Raw genomic sequence first — 20,228 nt, 5'->3', positions numbered from 1 at the left:
TAGGACGCATCCCAGACCTAGAGACCGGAAAGCTGATAATGGGGGGGAGACTTTAACACGGTGTTGGAACCAAGGCTGGATAGGTCGAAGTCCAGGACTGGTAGGAGGCCGGCAGCAGCCAAGGTGCTTCAGGATTTTATGGAGCAGATGGGAGGGGTGGACCCGTGGAGATTCAGTAGACCTAGGAGTAAGGAGTTCTCGTTTTTCTCCTATGTCCATAAAGTCTATTCACGCATAGACTTTTTTGTGTTGGGTAGGGCATTGATCCAGAGGGTGAGGGGAACGGAATATACGGCTATAGCCATTTCGGATCATGCCCCACACTGGGTAGACTTGGAGATAGGGGAGGAAACAAGAGGGCGTCCACCCTGGAGAATGGACATGGGACTAATGGCGGATGAGGGGGTGTGCTTAAGGGTGAGGGGATGCATTGAAAAGTACTTGGAACTCAATGACAATGGGGAGGTTCAGGTGGGAGTGGTCTGGGAGGCGTTGAAGGCGGTGGTTAGGGGGGAGCTGATATCAATAAGGACACATAAAGGGAAGCAGGAGAGAAAGGAACGGGAGCGGTTGTTGCAAGAACTTTTGAGGGTGGACAGACAGTATGCGCAAGCACCGGAGGAGGGACTGTATAGGGAAAGGCAAAGGCTGCATGTGGAATTTGACTTGCTGACCACAGGCACTGCAGAGGCACAATGGAGGAAGGCGCAGGGTGTACAGTATGAATATGGAGAGAAGGCGAGCAGATTGCTGGCACACCAATTGAGGAAAAGGGGAGCAGCGAGGGAAATAGGGGGGGTGAGAGACGAAGATGGAGAGACGGAGCGGGGAGCGGAGAGAGTGAATGAAGTGTTTAAGACATTTTATAAAAAATTGTATGAAGATCAACCCCCGGATGGGAGGGAGAGAATGATGGAGTTTTTGGATCGGCTGGAAATTCCCAAGGTGGAAGAGCAGGAAAGGATGGGATTGGGAGCACAGATCACGGTAGAAGAAGTGGTGAAAGGAATTAGGAACATGCAGACGGGAAAGGCCCCGGGACCGGACGGATTCACAGTTGAATTTTACAGAAAATATTTGGACTTGCTCGCCCCGCTACTGACGAGGACCCTTAACGAGGCAAAGGAAAGGGGACAACTGCCCCCGACTATGTCAGAAGCAACGATATCGCTACTTTTAAAGAAGGAAAAGGATCTGCTACAATGCGGGTCCTACAGACCAATCTCCCTCCTCAATGTAGATGCCAAGGTCTTGGCCAAGGTAATGGCAATGAGAATAGAGGAATGTGTCCCGGGGGTGGTTCATGAGGACCAAACTGGGTTTGTGAAGGGGAGACAGCTGAACACGAACATACGGAGGTTGTTAGGGGTAATGATGATGGCCCCACCAGAGGGTGAAACGGCGATGGATGCCGAGAAAGCATTTGATAGAGTGGAGTGGGATTATCTGTGGGAGGTGTTGAGGAGATTTGGGTTCGGAGAGGGGTATGTTAGATGGGTGCAGCTGTTGTATAGGGCCCCAGTGGCGAGTGTGGTCACGAATGGACGGGGATCGGCATATTTTCGGCTCCATAGAGGGACAAGGCAGGGATGTCCTCTGTCCCCATTACTGTTTGCACTGGCGATTGGGCCCCTGGCGATAGCGCTGAGAGGTTCCAAGGGATGGAGGGGAATACTTAGGGGAGGAGAAGAACACCGGGTATCTTTATATGCGGATGATCTGCTACTATATGTGGCGGATCCAGCGGAGGGGATGCCAGAAATAATGCGGATACTTGGGGAGTTTGGTGATTTTTCAGGGTATAAATTGAACATGGGGAAGAGTGAGCTGTTTGTGGTGCATCCAGGGGAGCAGAGTAGAGAAATAGAAGACCTACCGTTGAGGAAGGTAACAAGAGACTTTCGTTACCTGGGGATCCAGATAGCTAAGAATTGGGGCACATTGCACAGGCTAAATTTGACGCGGTTGGTGGAACAGATGGAGGAAGATTTCAAGAGATGGGATATGGTAGCATTGTCAATGGCAGGGAGGGTGCAGGCGGTTAAGATGGTGGTCCTCCCGAGATTCCTCTTTGTGTTTCAGTGTCTCCCGGTGGTGATCACGAAGGCTTTTTTCAAAAGGATAGAAAAGAGTATCATGGGTTTTGTTTGGGCCGGGAAGACTCCGAGAGTGAGGAAGGGATTCTTACAGCGTAGTAGGGATAGGGGGGGGGCTGGCACTACCGAGCCTAAGTGAGTATTATTGGGCCGCTAATATTTCAATGGTGAGTAAGTGGATGGGAGAGGAGGAAGGAGCGGCGTGGAAGAGATTAGAGAGGGCGTCCTGTAGGGGGACCAGCCTGCAGGCTATGGTGACAGCCCCATTGCCGTTCTCACCAAGGAACTATACCACGAGTCCGGTGGTGGTAGCTACACTGAAGATTTGGGGACAGTGGAGACGACATAGGGGAAAGACCGGAGCACTGGGGGGGTCCCCGATAAGAAACAACCATAGGTTTGCCCCGGGGGGAATGGATGGGGGATATGGAATGTGGCAAAGAGCAGGTATAACGCAATTGAAAGATCTATTTGTGGATGGGAAGTTCGCGAGTCTGGGAGCGCTGACCGAGAAATATGGGTTGCCCCAAGGGAATGCATTCAGGTACATGCAATTGAGGGCTTTTGCGAGGCAACAGGTGAGGGAATTCCCGCAGCTCCCGACACAAGAGGTGCAGGACAGAGTCATCTCAAAGAAATGGGTGGGGGACGGTAAGGTGTCGGATATATATAGGGAAATGAGAGACGAAGGGGAGACTATGATGGACGAACTAAAAGGGAAATGGGAAGAAGAGCTAGGGGAGGAGATTGAGGAGGGGATGTGGGCAGATGCCCTAAACAGGGTAAACTCGTCGTCCTCGAGCGCCAGGCTAAGCCTGATTCAGTTTAAGGTATTACACAGGGCACATATGACTGGAACACGGCTCAGTAAATTTTTTGGGGTGGAGGATAGGTGTGCGAGGTGCTCGAGAAGCCCAGCGAATCATACCCATATGTTTTGGTCATGCCCGGCACTACAGGGGTTTTGGATGGGGGTGACAAAGGTGCTTTCGAAAGTAGTAGGAGTCCGGGTCGAACCAAGCTGGGGGTTGGCTATATTTGGGGTTGCACAAGAGCCGGGAGTGCAGGAGGCGAAAGAGGCCGATGTTTTGGCCTTTGCGTCCCTAGTAGCCCGGCGCAGAATATTGCTAATGTGGAAAGAAGCCAAGCCCCCGGGGGTGGAGACCTGGATAAATGATATGGCGGGGTTCATAAAGTTAGAGCGGATTAAGTTCGTCCTAAGGGGGTCGGCTCAAGGGTTTACTAGGCGGTGGCAACCGTTCGTCGAATATCTTGCGGAAAGATAGATAGGGGAGAACAAAGGCAGCAGCAGCAGCGGCCCAGGACTTTGGGGGGGGGGGGGGGGGGGGGGGGGGGGATGGGGGCCTGAGACAAGGCAGTTGCCAATTAGGGCTAGTTTTTATTTTTTGTTATTTAATATTTATTTATTTGTTGTTGTTTTTGTTTAAATTTAAAAAGGTCATTATTATCTGTATTGTTACAATGTTGTGTAAAGGATGCACAATGTACTGTGTTGGTTGACCAAAAATTTTCAATAAAATATTATTTAAAAAAAAAAGTTATGAAGAGGGGTTGGACAGGCTTGGGTTGTTTTTGTTGGAGCAGAGAAGACTGAGGGGCGACCTGATCGAGGTGTACAAGATTATGAGGGACAGAGACTGAGTGGATAGGGAACAGCTGTTCCCCTTGGTTGAAGGGTCAGTTGTGAGGGAACATAAGTTCAACGTGAGGGGCAGGAGGGAAAGTTCGGGGGAATTTGAAGAAATATTTTACCCAAAGGGTGGTGACGGTCTGGAATGCACTGCCTGGGTGGTAGAGACAGGTTGCCTCACAAAAAACTACCTGGATGAGCACTTGGTACATCATAACATTCAAGGCTATGGGCCAAGTGAGGGCAAATGGGATGAGGTAGGCAGGTCAGGCGTTTCGCATGTGTCAGTGCAGATTCTATAGGCCAAAGGGCCTCTTCTGCACTGTATTATTCTGTGATTCGGAGCAATTTGGAATCCAGAAAAGGACCAAGAAACTGAAGGAAAACATAAGAACTAGGAGCAGGAGTAGGCCATCTGGCCCCTCGAGCCTGCTCCGCCATTCATTGAGATCATGGCTGATCTTGCGGACTCCGCTCCAATTTCCGGCCCGAACACCATAACCCTTAATCCCTTTATTCTTCAAAAAACTATCTTTATCTTATAAACATTTAATGAAGGAGCCTCAGCTGCTTCACAGGGCAAGGAATTCCAGATTCACAACCCTATGGGTGAAGAAGTTCCTCCTAAACTCAGTCTTAAATCTACTTCCCCTTATTTTGAGGCTATGCCCCCTAGTTCTGCTTTCACCCGCCAGTTGAAACAACCTGCCCACATCTATCCTATCTATTCCCTTCATAATTTTATATGTTTTTATAAGATCCCCCCTCATCCTTCTAAATTCCAACAAGTACAGTCCCAGTCTACTCAACCTCTCCTCGTAATCCAACCCCTTCAGCTCTGGGATTGACCTAGTGAATCTCCTCTGCACACCCTCCAGCACCAGTACGTCCTTTCTCAGGTAAGGAGACCAAAACTGAACAATACTCCAGGTATGGCCTCACTAACACCTTATACAATTGCAGCATAACCTCCCTAGTCTTAAACTCCATCCCTCGAGCAATGAAGGACAAAATTCCATTCGCCTTCTTAATCACCTGTTGCACCTGTAAACCAACTTTTTGCGACTCATGCACTAGCACACCCAGGTCTCTCTGCATAGCAGCATGTTTTAATATTTTATCATTTAAATAATAAAATTTAAATAAAATGGATAACCTCACATTTGTCAACATTGTATTCCATCTGACAGGCCCTAGCCCATTCACTTAACCTATCCAAATCCCTCTGCAGACTTCCGATATCCTCTGCACTTTTTGCTTTACCACTCATCTTAGTGTTGTCTGCAAACTTGGACACATTGCCCTTGGTCCCCAACTCCAAATCATCTATGTAAATTGTGAACAATTGTGGGCCCAACACTAATCCCTGAGGGACACCACTAGCTACTGATTGCCAACCAGATAAACACCCATTAATCCCCACTCTTTGCTTTCTATTAATTAACCAATCCTCTATCCATGCTACTACTTTACCCTTAATGCCATGCAGCTTTATCTTATGCAGCAACCTTGTGTGGCACCTTGTCAAAGGCTTTCTGGAAATGCAGATATACCACATCCATTGGCTCCCCGTTATCTACTGCACTGTTAATGTCCTCAAAAAATTCCACTAAATTAGTTAGGCACGACCTGCCCTTTATGAACCCATGCTGCGTCTGCCCAATGGGGCAATTTCCATCCAGATGCCTCGCTATTTCTTCCTTGATGATAGATTCCAGCATCTTCCCTACTACCGAAGTTAAGCTCACTGGCCTATAACGTTTGAATGCAAGCTAGCAAGAAACAAAGGCAGACTGTAAAAGCTTCTTTAGTATGTGAAAATGAAAAGATTGGCAATGATAAATTCCTTGGACCAGATCAGTTATATCCCAGAGTGTTGAAGGGAATGACAGATAGTGGATACATTGCTGGTTATCTTTCAAAATTTAGATTCTGTAAATGCTCCTGCAGACTGGAAAGTAGCAAATGTAACCCCACTATTTAAAGGGAGGGAGAGAGAAAACAGAACTTTAGACTTGTTAGTTTGACATCAATAGTAGGGAAAACATTAGAATTATAAAGAATGTGATAACAAGAACAACAATGATGATTGGACAAAGTCTACATGGATCTTGAAGGGATACTAATCTATTGGGAGCTCTCTCAAGTGTTACCTGTAGCGTAGATAAGGAGAACCAGTGGATATGGTGTATCTGGATTTGCAGTAGACTTTTTATAAGTTAGTAAACAAAGTTGGAGGGTATGGTATTGGGGGTAATATATTGCTATGGATTGAGAATTGGTTAACTGACAGAAAACAAATGGGTCATTTCCAGGGTGGCAGGCAGTTACCAGTGGGATACCGCAAGAATCAGTGTTGGGCCACATCTATTCACAATCAATACAAATGATTTGGATGATGTGGGAGCCAAATGTAATAGTTCCACATTTGCTAATGACCCCAAACTAGACAGGAATACAAGTTGAAAGCAGATTGCAAGGAGACTTAAGACAGGCCACGTGAATGGGCAAGAATGGCAGATGGGACATAATGTGATCGGAAATAATGTAACTGAAGTTAGCCACTTTGGTCAAAACAAAAGACAGAATATTTCTGAAATGAAATGAAATATCTTAAGGATCAACAAGGGCATCTATGTGCAGAGCCACAAGAGTTGGGTGAGATCCTGAATGAATATTTCTCATCGGTATTCACGGTGGAGAAAGGCATGGATGTTAGGAAACTAAGGGAAATAAATAGTGATGTCTTGAGAAGTGTGCATATTACAGAGGAGGTGGTGCTGGAAGTCTTAAAGCGCATCAAGGTAGATAAATCCCCGGGACCTGATGAAATGTATCCCAGGATGTTGTGGGAGGCTAGGGAGGAAATTGCGGGTCCCCTAACCGAGATATTTGAATCATCGGCAGCCACAGGTGAGGTGCCTGAAGATTGGAGAGTGGCGAATGTTGTGCCCTTGTTTAAGAAGGGCAGCAGGGAAAAGCCTGGGAACTACAGACCGGTGAGCCTAACGTCTGTAGTAGGTAAGTTGCTAGAAGGTATTCTGAGAGACAGGATCTACAAGCATTTAGAGAGGCAAGGACTGATTCGGGGCAGTCAGCATGGCTTTGTGCGTGGAAAATCATGTCTCACAAATTTGATTGAGTTTTTTGAGGGAGTGACCAAGAAGGTAGATGAGGGCAGTGCAGTAGACGTTGTCTACATGGACTTTAGCAAAGCCTTTGACAAGGTACCGCATGGTAGGTTGTTGCAGAAGGTTAAAGCTCACGGGATCCAGGGTGAGGTTGCCAATTGGATTCAAAATTGGCTGGACGACAGAAGGCACAGGGTGGTTGTAGAGGGTTGTTTTTCAAACTGGAGGCCTGTGACCAGTGGTGTGCCTCAGGGATCGGTGCTGGGTCCACTGTTATTTGTGATTTATATTAATGATTTGGATGAGAATTTAGGAGGCATGGTTAGTAAGTTTGCAGATGACACCAAGATTGGTGGCACAGTGGATAGTGAAGAAGGTTATCTAGGATTGCAACGGGATCTTGATCAATTAGGCCAGTGGGCCGACGAATGGCAGATGGAGTTTAATTTAGATAAATGTGAGGTGATGCATTTTGGTAGATCGAATCAGGCCAGGACCTACTCAGTTAATGGTATGGCGTTGGGGAGAGTTATAGAACAAAGAGATCTAGGAGTACAGGTTCATAGCTCCTTGAAGGTGGAGTCGCAGGTGGACAGGGTGGTGAAGAAGGCATTCGGCATGCTTGGTTTCATTGGTCAGAACATTGAATATAGGAGTTGGGACGTCTTGTTGAAGTTGTACAAGACATTGGTACGGCCACACTTGGAATACTGTGTGCAGTTCTGGTCACCCTATTATAGAAAGGATATTATTAAACTAGAAAGAGTGCAGAAAAGATTTACTAGGATGTTGCCGGGACTTGATGGTTTGAGTTATAAGGAGAGGCTGGATAGACTGGGACTTTTTTCCCTGGAGCGTAGGAGGCTTAGGGGTGATCTTATAGAGGTCTATAAAATAATGAGGGGCATAGATAAGGTAGGTAGTCAACATCTTTTCCCAAAGGTAGGGGAGTCTAAAACTAGAGGGCATAGGTTTAAGGTGAGAGGGGAGAGATTCAGAAGGGCCCAGAGGGGCAATTTCTTCACTCAGAGGGTAGTGAGTGTCTGGAATGGGCTGCCAGAGGTAGTAGTAGAGGCGGGTACAATTGTGTCTTTTAAAAAGCATTTAGATGGTTACATGGGTAAGATGGGTATAGAGGGTTATGGGCCAAGTGCGGGCAACTGGGACTAGCTTAATGGTAAAAACTGGGCGGCATGGACTGGTTGGGCCGAAGGGCCTGTTTCCATGCTGTAAACTTCTATGATTCTATGATCTATGATGAAAGATTGAGAAGTGTAGATGCCCAAAGGGACCTGGTGTCCTTGTTCAGGAATCACAAACAACTATGCAGGTTCAACAATCAATTAGCAAGGGGATTAAAGTACAGGAGTAAAAATCTTGCTGCAATTGACCAGCTCTTGGTCAGACTTCACCTGAAGTAGTGTACAATTTTGGCCTCCTTATCTAAAAGTTTTTGCCAGGGAGGGACTGCAGTCGAGGTCCACTGGCAAAATCCTGGGATGCAGGATTGTCCTTGGAGAGATTGAGGAAACGGAGTTTGTATTCTCTAGTTTAGAAGAATGGCCATTGAAACGTATCAACTTACTAATGACCCCAAACTAGGCAGTTTTAACATCATTTTGACATCAAGGGATACAGGGATAGTAGATAAAAATGGCGTTGAAGAGGATCAGCTATGATCTAACTGAATGGTGGAACATGCTCGAAGGGCCAAATGGCCCACCCCCACGATTCCATGTTATCATGGGTGGACAGGAATGTGTAGTTGGGGCCACAATCAGATCTGCCATGATCTTATAGAATGGCAGAGCATGCTCAAGGGGCCAAACGGCCTACTTCTGCTCCCAATTTGTCTGTTCTTATGACAGCCCTAGAACTTAGATGGTGTAACCAAGGATATAATGTTTGCACACCGATATGGAGAAATCAACTTGACTGGAGAATTCCTAAAAGGATCTAAAATGTCACTTCAGCCCCCCCCCCCACACACACATTTTAGCAGCACTACGTTATTGCTTCTTTCTCTTTTGTCTACTTTTAATTGCCAACCTCTATTCTATGTATACTTACGTGTACCAAGAGCAGTTGTCAGCTCGTTCTTTTAGGTTTGCGCCAGTTAGTCCAGAGCAAGGCATAAAGTGAATATCCTTCTTCGGATTGAAACCAACTTTCTTCAAAAATGGCACAAGTTTTTCTTTGCATTCTTCATACCTGCGAGAGACGAAAATTGAGTTTGATCTACAGCAAGACAATGCCTCTGTGGCAAAACATTTCAGTTTGCTCAAATTCAGTTGAGTGTCTATTTCCATTTCCAATACTATTAGATATTGACTAGACTACATAAGCTAGAAACATTCAAAATGGCTGCCTTGGTGGGGCAACAATATTTATTGCTCAAGAGTCCTTCCTGTTTGTTGCCTTTGTTCCCATTTTGTTTATTTTTATATTTTTGGTCCGTGGACCCATAATCGGAATGTGCCTTTAAGCAGAAGAGTGCTTGCCACGAGGTTTTGTATTTTGGAGAGGAGAAACCAGACTTGTCGGCACCGAGTGGATCTTAGGAACCGGTTTAGGAGGAAGTCAGTTTGATTGGCTAACTGACAACAGTGGGTTGGCTAGGGGGTGTTCTGCCTGACAAGAGTCAGCAATTGGTTCTTGCCAGGTGTTTCTTCCCCCCTAGAGAGAATCTGCCAGAAGCCCTAGACCTTTGAAGGTGGAGGAGCTGCGTTTTCACCCTCTCTGCTGCCAGTTGCCTGCTCTCAAGAGTCTGGAGTGAATATCATAAAAAGCTGAAGGAAAAGAAAGTACCCAACAAGAGGTTCAACCTGGAGAAAGAAACTAACTGGAAAACAACCATCTGAATCAGATTCTTATCCTTTTATTTGCCTCTCAACCACCCTTTCCCCCCCTGTTTGTCAGTGTGCGCGTGTGTGGGGGGGAGGAAATCAGATAGTAGACAGCCAATTCTATTTTTTGCCCATTTAATTATAATTACTATTAATAAGACAGTAGTGTATAAATATCACAAACCTGGTGACTGCAGTCAGTTTAACACAACCAAAGACATGAGTATTCATATAAAATCTAATTTCACATGTATTATGAGACCAGGTCAAGTGGGGCTAGAATTGACCACGCACCAGCCCAGGGTGGAGTACCAGTTGCTTCTAATTAGTGAGCTTTTGGAAAACCTTACAACAAACATTTGAACACAATACATGCAATTCCAACTTATGATACTTATTAAAATAGAGTGATGACCAAATTGTAGAACTAATCAGCAGCAGAGTGGTTCATTTTAGCTTTGCCACCAAAATGCTTTCCATCTCACAATTAGAGCCATCAACCTATTGCTCAAATTAAATTTCAGGAAGATTCCAGGATTTGTACTAGATTAAACTCTAATTCACGGTGTATGAAAATGGTTAATCACGTCTATCATTCTTTTCTTCAACCAGGTTTTGCCTCGACAGTTACCAATACAACAATGGGCTTTGACGAGTATCCATGCTGCTTTAACTAATTCAAGTGGGCTTTATAAGAGTATATAGTAATAAGTATAGTAAATATTTGTATTCTTCTGCCAGCACAAAAATAATCAGTTACTTAGATCAATCAGATTCACCCAGCTCAAGAAAAGCAATGTTTTGGACGTCCTTCACAGCACTTGGATTTCCAATCAATTTCATATACAAATGTCAAAAGCAAAATTAAACCGATTAATACACCAGTTTAAGGAAAAAATATCCAACATCCTCTTGTTGACGGCATAGAAATAATGCAATGTACAAAATTCAAAACTAGTGTAAAATTTGATTGAACAGCTTGTATTTGTACAGCATCTTTAATAAAGTAAAAGGTCCCAAAGTACTTCACAGAAACAGGAGCAAAGATTTGAGCCACAAAGTGATATCGGGCAAACATCTAAAAGCTTTGAGCAGATGAGCGGATCTAGGTCAGTCAGAATTAGGCAGTCTTAGTGATGGCATGGATATATGGTCAGAAGCTTCATCTCAGGGTCAAATATGACACCAAGATTGCCAAGAATAGTTTTGCCTTAGTGTCATGATTTTAGTTGCCAGGGAAAGGGATAGAGTTGGGGGCAGGGAACAGAGTATATGATGGGGGAAACCAAAGACCATCATGTTTGGACATCTGACAAGTAACATGACAAAAGAAACAATGGGGGAGGCTCAAGAGAAGTGAAATGAGTCAGAGCTGGGTGTCATCTGTGTACATTTGGAAACTAGTGCTGTGTTTTTGGGTGTTACTGCTGAAGGGCAACATATTGATGAGAAATAGGAAGGAATCAAGGATAAATCACTGGGGGGAGCACCAGAAGTATTTTTTTTCTTTTTATAAATTATGGGGCAATTTAGCTTGACCAATCCACCTACCCTGAACATCTTTGGGTTATGGGAGTGAGACCCACGCAGACACGTGGAGAATATGCAGACAGTGACCCGGGGCTGGAATCGAACACGGGACCTTGCGCCATGAGGCAGCAATGCTAACCACTGCGCCATCGTGCTGCTCTACACAAAAAGTATTTGAGAAAATAAGCCATTGCAGTGTCATTCTCTGCCTACAACTGGATATACAAGAATGGGAGTTGAGTGCAGTCCCAGCCAGCCGGATGATGATAGACACTGGTCAACCTGTCTAGAACACTCAATAGAGATGTGATGTAGTAGGTGGGTCTCATGGATAGGATGAATATGAAGGACGAGGGGAGTTTGGAGAGAAACCAGTGAAAGATTGATTCATTTATAGTCACACGTACCGAAGTACAGTGAAAAGTATTTTTCTGCGGTCAAGGGAACGTACACAGTACATACAAAGTAGAAGATGGGACTTCTGGTTGCAGCGATGACCAGCTAAGCCGCACATTTCGGCACCTCCCGTTTCAACGGACTTTTGCGCTCTTATCGGGAGCCCCAACGGAATTTTTTTACGGCCAAACCCCGTGTGAGGTGACAAAGAAAGAAGTCCCCCCGGGTGTAGATGGAAAGGAGCGACAGCAGTGTCCAGATTGTGGAGGATCCTCTGGAGCAGCGGCAGGGAAGAGAAGGGAGAAGCAAGATGGCGGCCAAGGGAGCCCAGATGGTATGGGGCCGGAACAGCAGGAGTCCCTCCGACGATGTGTGGAGGAGCTCAAGAAAGAGGTGCTGGCGCCGATGTTACTGGCAATCGAGGGATTGAAGGAAACACAAAAGGTCCAGGCGATGGAACTCCGTGGAGTGAAGGCAAAGGCAGCAGAGAACAAAGATGAGATACAGGGCCTGGTGGTAAAAACGGAGACGCACGAGGCACTACATAAGAAGTGCATAGAAATGCTGGAAGCCCTGGAGAACAGCTCGAGGAGGAAGAATCTAAGGATTTTAGGTCTCCCTGAAGGACAGAGGGGGCTGATGCTGGGGCGTATGCGAGTACGATGCTCCATACTCTAATGGGCGCTGAGGCCCCAACGGGTCCCCTGGGAGTGGAGGGAGCGTACCGGGTCCTCATGAGAAGACCAAAGGCAGGGGAAACACCACGAGCAATAGTGGTGAGGTTCCACCGCTACAGGGACAGGGGGATGGTCCTGAGTTGGGCTAAGAGGACACGGAGCAGCAAGTGGGAGAACGCGGTGATACGCGTATATCAAGATTGGAGTGCGGAGGTGGCGAGAAGGAGGGCGAGCTTCAATCGGGCCAAGGCGGTGCTCCATAGGAAGAAAGTCAAATTTGGGATGCTGCAGCCGGCAAGATTGTGGGTCACACACCAGGGCAAACACCACTACTTCGAGACGGCGGAGGAGGCATGGACATTCATGCAGGAAGAGAAATTGGACTAGACTTGAGAAATTGATGGCTGGAGAGAGGTAGCGAGGTGGTGGCACAGAAATGTAAAGCCAGGAGAGGGGAGGGCTAATATGCAAGAATGATTGGACGGGGAATTTTTTCTCTCCCCCCCCCCCCCCCCCCCCCCCCGGGGGGGGGGGGGGGGGGGGGGGGAGGAGAGACGGGGTACACGAAGAAATGTGGGCGCCGGTGGAAAAGGCGAATGAGGGAACTGCGCCATTAGGGGCGGGCCGAGAGGGGAGCACAGTTTTTTTTCCCGCGCTATGGAAATTGAGGCGGGATAAAGGGCACAGGAAGGGGGCCTCACACGCAGGGAGGTCAAAGGATAAACGGGGGAAGCCGAGGTCAGCCAGAGTTAGCTGACTCCCGGAAGCAATATGGGGGAGCAATCAAGCTAGAGGGGAATCTAGCCGGGGGGGGGGGGGGGGGGGGGCATTAACTGGGTTGCTGCTGCTGAGGGTAAGGGGGAGCTGATACGAGACAAGGTGGTCGGGATGGGAGGGCGCCGTCTGTGGGACAGAGGGGTGCGTGGGACCTGGGTGAGGAGCTGGCTTAAAAAAGGGGGTGGCTAGTCGACGAGGGGGGGGGGGGGGGGGGTAAACGGCCCCCCAACCCGACTGATCACGTGGAATGTGAGAGGTTTAAAGGGCCGATTAAGAGGACAAAGGTGTTTGTGCACTTAGAGACTGAAGGCGGACGTGGTTATGCTCCAGGAGACGCACCTGAAATTGGCGGATCAGGTTAGACTGAGGAAAGGATGGGTGGGACAGGTATTCCACTCAGGGCTAGATGCAAAAAACAGAGGGGGTGGCAATACTGGTGGGGAAACGGGTATCGTTCGAGGCTAAAACCATAGTGGTGGATAGTGGGGGCAGGTACGTGATGGTGAGTGGCAGATTGCAAGGGGAGGCGGTGGTGCTGGTGAACGTAGACGCCCCGAACTGGGATGACGCGGGATTCATGAAGCGAATGCTGGGACGTATCCCAGACCTGGTGGCGGGAAGCTTGGTAATGGGGGGGATTTTAACACAGTGCTGGACCGGTCCAGATCCAGGACCGGGAGAAGGCCAGCAGCGGCCAAGGTGCTTAAGGGATTTATGGAGCAGATGGGAGGGGTAGATCCGTGGAGATTTGCTAGTCCGATGGGGAAAGAGTTTCCCTTCTTCTCCCACGTCCATAAAGTATACTCCCGGATAGACTTTTTTGTCTTGGGAAGGGCGCTGATCCCGAAAGTGGCAGGAACAGAGTACTCGGCTATAGCCCTTTCGGATCACACCCCACATTCATAGGAAGGAAATCATAGATTATCATAGAATTTAGTGCAGAAGGAGGCCTTTCAGCCCATCGAGTCTGCACCGGCTCTTGGAAAGAGCACCCCACCCAAGGTCAACACCTCCGCCCCATCCCCATAACCCAGTATCGCCACCCAACACTAAGGGCGATTTTGGACACTAAGGGCAATTTATCATGGCCAATCCACCTAACCTGCACATCTTTAGACTGTGGGAGGAAACCGGAGCACCCGGAGGAAACCCACGCACACACGGGGAGGATGTGCAGACTCCACACAGTGACCCAAGCCGGAATCGAACCTGGGACCCTGGAGCTGTGAAGCAATTGTGCTATCCACAAGGCTACCGTGCTGCCCCATTGGGTGGATCTGGATCTAGGAGAGGAAAAGGAGCAGCGCCCACTTTGGAGATTAGACATGGGACCACTGGCGGACGAGGGGGTATGAGGAAGGGTGAGGGGATGCATCGAAAGATACCTGGAGGTTAATGATGGTGGGGAGGTGCAGGTGGGGGTAGCATGGGAAGCGCTGAAGGCGGTGGTTAGAGAAGAGCTGATTTCCATTAGAGCCCACAAGGGGAAACAAGAGGGTAAAGAAAGAGAGAGATTGGTTGGGGAAATTCTGAGGGTGGATAGGCAGTATGTGGAGGCCCCGGATGAAGGAAAGACTAAGACCACAGACGGAGTTTGACCTGCTGACCACGGGAAAGGCGGAGACGCAGTGGAGGAAGGCACAGGGGATACAATATGAATATGGGAAAAGGCGAGTCGGCTGCTGGCCCAACAACTTCGAAAGAGGGGGGGGCGGCGAGAGAGATCGGAGAAGTTAGGGACGAAACGGGAAAGATGGAGCAGAGAGCAGGGAAAGTGAACGAGGTGTTCAGGACGTTTTATGACAGGTTGTATAAGTCCCAACCCCCAGACGGGAAAGATACACTTTTTGGACCAACTGGAGTTCCCGAGGGTGGAGGAGCAGGAGGTGGCAGGTCTTGGGGCGCAGATTGAGGTGGAGTAGGTGATCAAAGGAATTGGGAATATGCAAGCAGGGAAGGCCCCGGGACCAGATGGGTTCCCAGTGGAATTTTACAGGAGGTATATGGACCTGCTGGCCCCGCTTCTGGCGAGAACCTTCAATGAGGTTAAGGAAAGGGGGACATTACCCCCGACAATGTCGGAGGCGACGATATCGTTAATTCTGAAACGAGACAAAGACCCGCTGCAGTGCGGGTCATACAGGCCCATCTCCCTCCTAAATGTAGATGCCAAGCTGCTGGCCAAAGTGATGGCGACAAGGATAGAGGAGTGCATCCCAGGGGTGGTACATGACGACCAGACAGGGTTTGTTAAAGGGAGACAATTGAACAAAGTAGAAGATGAGATTTCAGGGCAATGGGGAAGCTCAGAAGTAGTGGTAATTCAGCATTGTCTTTGCATACCACTACGATCTTTAAAAAAATGAAAAAGTATAAGAATGTCAGATGAGGGCGGCACAGTGGCGGTGGTTAGCACTGCTGCCTCACACGCCAAGATCCCAGGTTCGATCCCGACCCTGGGTCACTGTCTATGTGGAGTTTGCACATTCCCCCAGTGTTTCGCCCCCACAACCCAAAGATATGCAGGGTAGGTGGATTGGCCACGCTAAATTGCCCCTTGACTGGAAAAAATGAATTGGCTACTCTAAATTTATTTTTAAAAAGAATGTCAGGTGGGATAATAAGACCAGAGACCAACTATTAGAAGTACCAACTAGTTTCAAACTAAAGCAAACACTGCAAACGTTGGAAATCAGAAATAAAAAAATACTGGAAATACTTAGGTCACACAGCATCTGTAGGAAGAAACAATTAACACTCCAGGTTGAGATGACTTTTCACCAGAACGATCATAATGATGAATGGCCATCTCGACCTGCTATATTAATACTGTTTCTCTCCACAGATACTGTCTGACCTGCTGATACTTATATTTCAAACCTATTTTTCAATTAAAATGAGCGACATTTATTTGCAGATATAGTTTAAAGGGACTGTGAACATTTGCCTTTCTTCACTTATACTATTCCCAGGCAACAAGAAACTTGCTCCCAAAACTGTTGGAAAATGCTCTCTTGTCAATTTGTTCCGATTTCTTCCATGGAGAATCATGGTTATTATTGAGGTCAAAAATGGCAAGAAATCTAAACATGCATTTACAGATGACCCACATAAATTTTCACTTTACAGTACAAGTTATGTTAACATGCTGCAATTTCAGGAGACATCTTCGGTTTATTAAAAGGTGAAGACTGTTGGGGCAAACAATGTTACTCATTTCGGAGATACCCAATGCCAACAATCGCACCAAGATCAGGAACAGCACAGTAGATAAAGAGTTATGAAGGTTTCCACTGCCCTGGTCCAAAAATATACCTCAGTTCCAAAGTAAAATGAGCACTTCCTTTTGATTCACAAAACGTTTTCCATTTTTGCACATGAGCCATTGTCTGAGTGTTATGATGAATTTAGGATCAGTTTTGCACTGAGAGGTCCAAGGCAGTAGGAAACGAAAATATTGCTTAAACTCATTTCGTCAAGGATCGGTGTCAGAGAAGACTTTCATCCCATCTGTCGAACTTGAATTTGAACCTAGCTAACAGAGGTGAAAGGTCAGTGCCAATCCCAAAGCAACACCTGGTTGCCATGTATCCCCGATTAATAGCCACCCGGAATTCAAATACACAAAAATGTCTCACCATGGTGATGCTGCCACCTTAAAATATTTTTAAATACTGATGCAGCCTTAATTGTCATCACACGATGGAATCGGATACACTGGATTATGAATTGGCTCCAATCCCAGAGCATAGTTAGTACACATGGTTCAGCCTGGAGACATTATTAGCGGTGGCCCCTAGAGACCAGTCCAGCCTGCTACCATTTACTGTGTCTATTAATGACTTGGGACAGTCATATTCAGAGTATGGCCAAGGGGTTTGCAGGTGGCAAAATCTGTGCAAGTGTTAGGAGTAGAGAAATGCAAAAACATTTCGATGTGAAGGGGGGTGGGCCAAACAACAACAAATGGCATTTAACTTAGATGAATGTGTCTTGCATGTTGGCAAGAATAACATAATATACATTTGTAGGGAACAATATGGAAAGAAGAAAAAGATCTTATAAATTGTTCCCTTGCAGGATGGCTATACTGGAAACAATCACAAATTGTTTCGATTATTCAGCTTCTAACTATGTGATTTTGCTGCACAATAGCATGCAAATTCTATCAGACCAAGTTTTGTTTTTAAATTATGAGATTTAAAAACAGATGCATCACTCAAAAGGAAACAGTATAATGTAGAAATCATACCTATCTTGGCTCCAGCTTACTGTTGGGTCATCCATTTTGTTGATGAGAACTATCAGATGTTTCACTCCTGCTGTTTTTGCCAACATGGCATGTTCTCGTGTCTGACCTCCTTTCTCAAAGCCAGTTTCGAATTCACCTTTTCTAGCTGATATAACCTAAACAAGCAACACAGTAGAAAGGGGGAATATTATGGGGCTTTTATGCATGCAGAAGTGGATGTACAATTACTGCACGCGTCTTAAGTAGCAGTTTATTTAACTTGGGACGGGTCTATTTGAACAGCAAAAAGAAATGCACAATGGCTTGCTTTCTTCCCCAGAGAAATGGAGAGCGCAATTACCTGACAAGAGCAAGACATTAACTCGGGTCTTGCAGCGAGATTCAAACATTGAATATACCATCCTGCAGTTAATTAATCAAAAAATATTCCTTCTTCACAAATTCTAACTTTTATTAGATTACATAAACTGCTTGAACAATAGATTTTGTGCATGTATTTGGTTACAAATACAAAATATTTGCTACAATTGCACCATTGGTTAAAATGTTGCATTTTCCCCAATACTAAAAGCTACATTGCAATAAACATGAATCCAATTGTCCATGTTTATATGTGGAAATCTACCATCCTTCTCTTATAAAAGTATTATATGGTGTATACTAGAAATCTGAAACTGGAACAGGAAATGTTGGGAATTTGTAATGCTGAGAAAGCTGATTAAAGATCATCAGCCCCAAACAGTTAACACGGTTCCTCTCTCCACGGATGGCAGACTCAAGTATGTCCAGCATTTTAAGTGTGTTTAACTTAGTGCATCTGTGTAAATATAACGGGGTATGGACAGCTGGACCAGAAGTGGTCGGGTGGAGCGGCAAGGATCGAAGCGGGTGCAGCGGGGACCCCAGACCGGGTGGTGAAGCATGGCGGACAGCATGGACCAGGGAGCAGAGGCTCACTGGCCAAGGGAGCAACAGATGGAGTTCTTTAAAGCAGACTAAGGCAGGCCAGCAGCACGGTTCAATTCCCGTACCAGCCTCCCCAAACAGGTGCCGGAATGTGGCAACTAGGGGCTTTTCACAGTAACTTCACTTGAAGCCTACTTGTGACAATATCATTTCATTTCAGGAATAGCTTCGCCGAACTGAAGAGGGACACGTTGGACCCGATGAGCGGTAATGGACCAAATGGTCGAGACACAGGCGGTCCAAGAGAAGGCGCTCAGGGAGGTCGGGGTGAAGCTCTCCAGCCAGGCGGACACGGTAAAGGAGCTGGAGCACGAGGTGGAGGAGCTGAACACCCGCCATCGAGGAGGATGCAGGAAGAGCTGGGGAACAGAGCCAGGAGGCAGAATTTGAGGATCGTTGGCCTCCCCGAGCGCTGCGAGGGATCGGATGTGGGTGCATACGTGAAGGGTATGCTCGAGGCGCTGATGGGATCGGAGGCTTTCCCTCGACCCCTGGAGTTGGATGGGGCACATCGAGCCCCGCAAGGAAGCCCAGGACGGACGACCGACCGAGGGCCTTGGTGGTCCGCTTTCACCAGCTTGCTGACAGGGAACGTGTGCTGCGATGGGCCAAGGCGGAGAGGAGCAGCAGATGGGAGAATCGAGAGGTGCGCATTTACCAGGACTTGGGAACGGAGCTGGCCAAGAGGCGTGCAGGATTCATCATGGTAAAGGCAGCACTCTACAAAAAGGTGAGGTTTGGAATGCTGTATCCTGCAAAGCTTTGGGTTACGTTTGAGGAACTCCACTACTACTTTGAGGCGCCAGAACAGGTTTGGACTTTCATTAAAGGTAAGAAGCTGGACTTGAACTAACGGGCACTTGTTTTTTCAGTGCTGTACAGTGGCAGAGGTTTTTTAACCTAACTTGCTCTGACGAGGAGTGGACTTTTATTGAAAGAAGCTGGACTTGAACTAAAGGACTCTGGGCTCTGAGCTTTTGTGTGGCGGCGTTTTAAAAAAATTATCCTGTACTGTAATGTTTTATCCAAGATTATTTTCAGCCTGGACAGAGAGCGGAGCACATTGTTTAGGGTGTTTTGGGGAGATTGCAACGAGTGGAGTGGGGGGCAAGAGGGACCCTGCACTTGGTACCTTTTGGTGGGAGATCGGGGCATGGGCTAGGGGCTGGTTAAGGGACTTAAAAGGGCACGATGAGATACAATCAGGTTAATGAGTCCTTGGTGTGTGTGGGGAGGGCCCGAGCACTTGGGCAGGAGAGACAGGCGCCAAGGGCAGGGGTCAGCGTAGCTAGTGTAGGTCAGGGGGCACCAGGGAGAGTAGGAGGAGTGGCGGGCTAGGGCCAGGCGCAGGGCTGACCTGGCAGGTCAGGCCTCAGGGGCAGGGGAGGTCAGGGAGGGGGGCAGCTGAGAAGTAGAGTAGAGGAGACTTAAGTGGGCAAGGGAGGGTGACCAGGGATCCCCCGGGGGAGAAAGTCGCTTGCAGACTCTCAGGGAGCAGCGCAGGAAACCAACAGCAGCAGAGAGAAGAGGTTTAGAGCCACGTTAGATTAGTTGAACACGCGTGGCATGGGCAAACAGAGCTGACAGGGAAAGTGCCTTATTAACGTGTTTATTCTTTCCCACTGTTCGTTTTCACTAAGTTAAGGCTCTTTGCATCGGGCCTTTTTTCTCCCTATAAATGTTACAAATCTGTTTCAAATTAAAAATTTTAAAAAGAAAGCCGTTGCCAGAAATCTAAATGACAGCTAGTTAAAAAAAACTAGAGAATTAAGAAAGGTTTCCAGAAGCCTGAAGTTAAAGGAAAAGAGAAAATTGGAACTAGAACATTGAAGCCACAGACAGAACTGGCGAGTGAGAAGCCAGAAAGATATCAAAAGTAATTCCAAAGTTGAGAGATCTTACTAGA

At 47.1% G+C, this 20,228-nt stretch overlaps 1 protein-coding gene across 1 annotated transcript in view; it reads right to left on the bottom strand.

The window, feature by feature from the left end:
* The window catches only part of gspt1 (G1 to S phase transition 1), a 56,577-nt gene that overhangs the window by 22,992 nt on the left and 13,357 nt on the right, over nt 1–20,228 (bottom strand). Inside the window, exons 6-7 of the mRNA XM_072481813.1 lie at nt 17,357–17,511; nt 8,949–9,089 (exon numbers count right to left, since the gene is read on the bottom strand). Coding sequence (XP_072337914.1) covers nt 8,949–9,089; nt 17,357–17,511 — 296 coding nt within the window. The remainder of the gene's footprint in view (nt 1–8,948; nt 9,090–17,356; nt 17,512–20,228) is intronic.

This window comes from Scyliorhinus torazame, chromosome 17 (assembly GCF_047496885.1).
Source record: "Scyliorhinus torazame isolate Kashiwa2021f chromosome 17, sScyTor2.1, whole genome shotgun sequence".
Lineage (NCBI taxonomy): Eukaryota > Metazoa > Chordata > Chondrichthyes > Carcharhiniformes > Scyliorhinidae > Scyliorhinus > Scyliorhinus torazame.
Note: the sequence above shows the minus strand (reverse complement) of the source record. Positions and strands in the feature narration are given on the sequence as shown.